General features: G+C 39.4%; 1 protein-coding gene across 1 annotated transcript; it reads right to left on the reverse strand.

Moving 5' to 3' along the window:
* Window positions 1–1,565: 1,565 nt before the first annotated feature.
* Window positions 1,566–5,957, reverse strand: LOC103460933 (ladderlectin-like). The gene is made up of 7 exons (XM_008403246.1): window positions 5,914–5,957; window positions 5,526–5,584; window positions 5,350–5,443; window positions 5,056–5,165; window positions 4,819–4,953; window positions 4,623–4,734; window positions 1,566–1,934 (listed from the first exon to the last, which is right to left on the reverse strand). Exons 3-7 carry the CDS (start codon window positions 5,408–5,410, stop codon window positions 1,858–1,860), a joined length of 495 nt encoding a protein of 164 aa, XP_008401468.1. The 5' UTR covers window positions 5,411–5,443; window positions 5,526–5,584; window positions 5,914–5,957; the 3' UTR covers window positions 1,566–1,857.
* Window positions 5,958–6,514: the final 557 nt, after the last annotated feature.

The following is a 6,514-nucleotide window of genomic DNA, read 5'->3' on the forward strand; positions in this document are numbered from 1 at the left end:
GAAAAAGTTTAGTGCCAAACGTGTTATTAATATGTTTGTTTTTAAAGAATAAATTAGCAACCACTGTCCTCTTTTCCTCTGCTATGAGAGAGGTTTGACTGACAGGCCCAGCCACCAGGTCATGTCTGCACTCTTGCAGTTAACAAGAGTCACCCTACATTTGCTTACTCAGCGACTTTCTTGGTTCATGTTGCAACATTTCAGATTAATAAACCCCTATCGGCCAAAATAGGCAGGACGTACAGTAATCGGCCAGAAAGCTTCAATCAGTGAGCTTTTATTCCCAGCAACAAGAAACAAAAATGAAATAGACTCAATAAAATGCACATTAAAAACTGAACCTTTAAAATGCCATGAGAAAACTCCCACACTGCACTGCATGACACGTGCAGAGGTTTCACTGCCGCCCTGCTGCTTCCGCTGCTGGGTCGGGCACCGTGTCACAGCAGCCAGCTTGGCTCCATGAGTCTCCTGACCTCCTGACCCTGCAGGCAGTCTTCGCCTCTTAGCCTGGTTCCTGGATACTCCCTCTCCCTGCTTCCTCCCACACATTTCAGCCGTTATGCCAGTTTGCCTGCCTGGCAGCTGATTGGCCATTCCTGGGCAGACCCACACCAGGTGTGCAACAAGTTTGGTTAGTTGGATTTAGAACAGATTTAGATTTAGAACAGTTTGTAGATTTTTTCCATTTGCATGATTTGTTGTTTTTTTCTATCTTTCTACCAAAAGCTGGATGACAGAAGTCTTTAKTCTGGTGCTTTGGTCTCAACTTGCCCTTTTTTATGAATTTCAGTTTTCTTTAGAGAATCTATAATTCATTTTATTTGTCATTTCTGTTTGTTTATTTTGGATGTTTAAAATGTTTTCCAACTCCAGTGATAAATGTTCATCAGAATTTAAAGTTTATTGATCTTTGAGAATGTGTTCCTGCATTATTATGCCATTACCATAATATTACTTAAAAATGGTCTGACATCAACAATATTATCATTTATTGCAATGAATATAAAAACAACACACACATCCACTGTGTGACCCAGAATATATCACTTGAATTATTCTCACATGGCGCCATCTAATGTTCAAAGTTGAACATTTCAGCTCTTTCTTTGCCAGTGGAAAATCTCAATGTTCCTCTGCATGACCTGACTTTCAAACCAGATCTTATTTATGCAGTTTTTACATTTTAACTCTTTATATTTTGTCCACCTCTGGGTTCACCAGACCTACATCCACATTTCTGTTCTACATGTTTTCCACTGACTTTCCATCTTCGTCTTGAATGATTTGTAGGATTTTAAAACTTTATTTTGAAACTTCATAGATATTTGCAGTGTGTAATTTTTCTCCTCTCTACATTACAGTATGGCAGATACTTTGTCCTGATTGCTGTTGACGGGCCTAACTGTTTGCAGTATCTTTCAGTATCAGTATTTTGGTGTTTATTTTAATCAGGAGTGATTGATAGGCAACTATTGGAAGCATAACCATGTAGTGTTGATGTTAAAGAAACAATTCAGAAAACAGAACATCTCAAACACAGAGAATAAACCACAGACCATCTCGTTTTGATTGCTCAAAGTTTTATTTTTGCTAAGCCAAAGAACAGCAGAAAGTTTTGCTAAGATGATTCTTTCCTATAACTCATTCAGTCGATCTTATTACAGAGAGACAATCCAGCTGCTGTTTACTTGTTGCTTCATTCCTTAGGTTGCATTAAAGAGAGAAATGATATGAAGTAAAGAAGCAGAAATATCTTTTAGGTTTTCTATGAAGTGCAAAAAGGCAGGTAAACAGAAACTCCTAGCATTCATCCTCCACTGGTTCTGTTTTACACATTAGGCCTCTTTGGGAACCTCAGAATGGACAGGATTTCTTGACGCAGACAGAAGGCCGACTCACATCACACAGGTGGTCATCCCAGCACTTGTTGTCTAGGAGCAAGACAACAAATCAGTCAAACATCACTTAAAGAAAGCTCTGAAGTSACCTAACACTATATTATAAAAATTATCGAAAAGGTTGATTAATTAAACCTTCTTGTCACCAAAAAATATTAATAGAAGCTCCTGTTGTTAATGCAGTAAATGTAAAGTTGAAACCAGATATTTATATGCGCAAAATAAAACAAAAMAATTTTTTTTCCTACTCTTTGAAGTTAAATCATACCAAACTTCTCTTGTTTAAGGTCTGTTAGGATTACCAAAAATTATTAATATTTGTGGTAAATTCAAGAAAACTTAAACAGAACATTTTTTATACAGTCCAGATGTTTACATAGGTTTGGTCAGTGTCAGGGATATGTCTTTAGCTGAATGAATGTGATCAAATGTAAACTTCCTCTTTCAACTGTATGTGGAGATCAACTAAAATATGATATTTTAGTTGATCTCCACTCTGTTTACTTGCAGAGTAAACTAGAAAATTCCTGAAGAAATTTAAATGGGGCCTGCAGAAGTGTACCCATCACTTTGGACCCAGCATTTTAGCTACAGCTCACACAGCTGGACTTGCCCTGAGGAGTCCAACTGTGTGACTCCTCAGAGGGGTGGACATGCTTGACATGGTCCACCACCAGAGTGCAAAGACTGAAGTTTTTTCCAGGTCCATCATCATAGTGCTATACTGACCTGGTTCACCCCTACAGTACAATGGCTGAATCCCATGCACAGTCGACAACACACCTGACAGTCCGAGACTGACGACTATAAGCTTCGCACATGTGGTTCTTACTCACAGTCCAAAATAAAAAAACATAAAGACAGTGGGTAATTGTTTATTTCTAAAAAAAAATTTCAACCTTCATTCTAAGGATTATAATTCACACTCAAAAATTCAAAGAAATAATAATTTTATGTAAGCAAAATATGAATAGTCACCGGAAATATTTATTCTTCTCACAATGCATTGTGAGACCTGCCTCATATTACTTATTAGAGGTGTGCCGATCGATCGGTCACCGATCATAATCGGCCGATTTCCGTGAAAAAGTGTATGCTCTGTGATCGCCGATCAAGGCCTCTTGTTGCTGATCACACAAACTGATCACCTGCATCTCATTTCGCAGCCTGCCTGTGCAGCTGGTCTTCTCTTTCCTTCACACTGCGCAAACGCGCAGCAACAAATCCTAAGCGATGTGGAACTATAAGCACAAGCATGTGAGGTGAAGCAGGTCAAAATGCATCAACATGACAAATCTGATATGGGATAAAATCAATGCCATACTTGACGGAGTTTGGCTACATCGAGGCTCACTGCAGTAAAAAAGACATATGGAGGATCAGATAGCAGGTAAAGCAGCGCAGAGCTACAAACACTCACCCGGATTAGCATGACGGTCAGAAAGCTAAACAAATAATCCGCAAAATTATTTAAGTCTTCGAGCTGCAATGTAAGACGGTGGTTCTGCTCTCGCTGTTGAACCGCTGCTACAGGTAGTAATATTTCACAGACGGAGCGCCGCTTCTGCTCCACCTGGTAGTGACTCTCACACCGAACCTCTTTTTAAAGCTGCAGCATCTAACTTAAAAAAATACATTTTATATACGTAGACTTTCGCTGCCGTCACACGAGACAGATAATCTCTGCAAAAATAATCGATCTCCTCCCTGTTCTTCATAATTTCTCTGCTCAGTCATAAACAGCCAATCAGAACTAGCAGTAATCAGCTAGCCGCCATGCTATCAGGAAGTTTTCATTCAGTAACTCTGGATTGTTTATTGTAATGGATCCTGTATTTGCCTTTGAATGTTAAGTTTTATACATATACATAAATTTTTTGGCAATGTTGAGGTTTTATTTTGACTCTTTGCATTATTTATCCTCTTCAGAGCCTCCACATGTTTTCAGTCTGTTAAAGATGGTATTACCGATAGCAGTACAATTTGCACAATACCTGTTTTGTTTTTTTCTTGGAAAAGGTTATAGAAAACAAGTTGAAAATCAAGGTGAATTCATGGTACCTTTTTCTACATAAAGTAACCGGTAGTGTTTATGATTAAAAAAATAAGAATTATGTCATCGGTATCCTCATGGGTGATCGGAATYGGCAGGAAAAACCCGATTGGCACATCTCTAGTAATTAATTATGTGCACCTGGGCTGGCTCTCTCTATCAGACAGTATACTGGAGGCAGTTTCTATACTTGTGAGACACCCAGCGTCAGTCTCAAGGACTCTGACAAAACCCATAAGCCCCAGCAAAATTTTGAAGACATTTTATGGGAGCAGGCATGTTTATCTATGTCATGACCGACTTTTTGAGTTTTGGAGTCAGAAAGCCACAGTGATGTGTGAGTTTCAGAGAGAAAGGTTAGTGATTCTGAGAGACACTCAGCCTCAATTTTTCACAATTTATGTCATMATTTTAACTCATAATCCCACTAAAAGTAAAAGCTCCCTTCTCGGGATCAAGTTAAACGTTTGCATACCACGTTTGTGGGGGTGCACGCAGCGGTACGAGCCGCATTAATGGTGACGTAAGAAAAATAAAGAAAGAAAGAGACCGCTTATTGGGTGTAGAACAACAGGTTCCTGCCATGCATTGCATAACAGGCCCCTATAAGCTTTTCATCCACGAGTCCTGATACCAACTGAGAAGCAGACTCGTGATATTTTCTTTACCTGACCAGTTCATCACTAAACAGTTCTGGTTGTCTTTCGAATTATCAGGCTGCCCTGGACACCAGTCTGTGTAGATCATCAGACTTCCATCGCTCCACAACCAAATCTTCTCCTGCAAGACAAAGTTCAGCAGATGATGCGTTTCATTCAATATTTTATAAAATACTTCACAAGTAAATTGTACTGGTAAAAGTACCTGCTGTCCATCAGAGCCTCCAATCCAKGCTTCAGTGGACTCACCACTTGCTGCAGCTATCAGAGCCTTAACCTGATGGTACTCGGTCTTGTTGTGAACTGATGCCAGGTTTGCCTCCAAGGACAGACAGTTTTTCTACAGATAAACACACAACAACTAAATGAAGTTTGTTTTATTTCTCACTATGAAATAAAGGAGTGCAGCAGGAAATAAGAGCACAGTGTTGTTGGAAATCACCTCTGCATTCGCCCAAGTCATGACTTTGGGAACATAGAGAAAGCAACGATTGTTGATCAGTGTCCAGCCAGATGGACAGGTGATGGATGTCTGGGTCGAGCAAATACGTGCTGATGAAAAACAAATGCAGGCTTCCAGTTAAATGGTTTATGGGGCATTAGTTTGATAATAACTTTATTTTGTGACAAATTATAACATCAAAAATGATGCAACATTACATTTATTCTAAAACATATTGCCCACATTGACGAGACATAACTCAGTGTTACTTTAATATATTTAATAAATACTCACGGTTACCACTGGCCTGAACGACCACAGAGGAAACCAGGAGGAACACAGCCAACAACTTCATGGTGCAGATGATGAGAAGATGCAAATTTGCAAGCTGAGGAAAAGTCAAAATAAAGCATACATGTTAAGAAAAACTCACAGTGGCACTAAGACAATAAGAAATTTTACCAGCAAACCTGATGCAGAATGATCCCTCTTCTTCGCCAGCCAGCACCTTTAGTACTTACTTTCCTGTCTTTCCATAGAAGACAAAAAGTAGATAAAATGCTTAGATCAGGGGTTGGTAATCCTGGTTCTCCAGGGTCAGTATCCTGCAGCTCCCTGATCCAATACACTTCAATGAAAGAGCTGAATCACTTCTCAAGTGCAGTCAAGTTCGCCAGAGTCCTGCTAATGACCTCATTATTTGACTCAGARAGAAGTAGAGACGCATCTAAAAGCTGCAGGACACCGGCCCTTGAAGCCTGGAGTTGCCACACCTGGCTAACCCTAACCGGAAACCAACAATTCTTAGTCTAATAAAAATGTAAAAGTTGTTTTTACCAACGCCCGGATGGGAATTACCTTATTTCCTTTAGTTGAGCTTCAGACTGGAGCCTCGGCTTTCCTTTCTGGAAGTGATGAACAGATCCAAGACCAAATCCTATATACTGTTTCTGCCAGGCTGCCAAACAGGAACTAGGTCCTTTCATGTTTGCATTATGAACACACACACGGTAAAACAAATATATKAAATAACCAATATTCTTTCCAGATGTAGTATTATGTTACATTTCTCAGAACTATCATCTAACATCAGCCTGGGCGTTGTTTCAGTTCTGTGTAATTTGCTTAGAAAACAATCTAACTGATCATTCATCTCTTTCTAATTTCAAATTAATCTTCCACCTAAATATGCAATCTGAATCTGTTATATGTATATCAAGCTAACACATCAGTAGCAGATGCTATTAAAAATGCTGTGTACTTAAGTCACCTTAAGCCTGAACACAGAACATGCTCTTTTTATTTACCGTATTTTCCGCACTTTAAGGCGCACCTAGAAACCTTCAGTTTCCTCAAAAGTCGACAGTGCGCCTTATAATCCGGTGCGCCTTATATATGGACCAATATTGAGCCACAACAGGTCTAGCAACTACGGTAAGCAGCCGCCGACTTCATTTTC

The sequence above is a fragment of the Poecilia reticulata genome, unplaced genomic scaffold, assembly GCF_000633615.1.
Source record: "Poecilia reticulata strain Guanapo unplaced genomic scaffold, Guppy_female_1.0+MT scaffold_348, whole genome shotgun sequence".
NCBI lineage: Eukaryota > Metazoa > Chordata > Actinopteri > Cyprinodontiformes > Poeciliidae > Poecilia > Poecilia reticulata.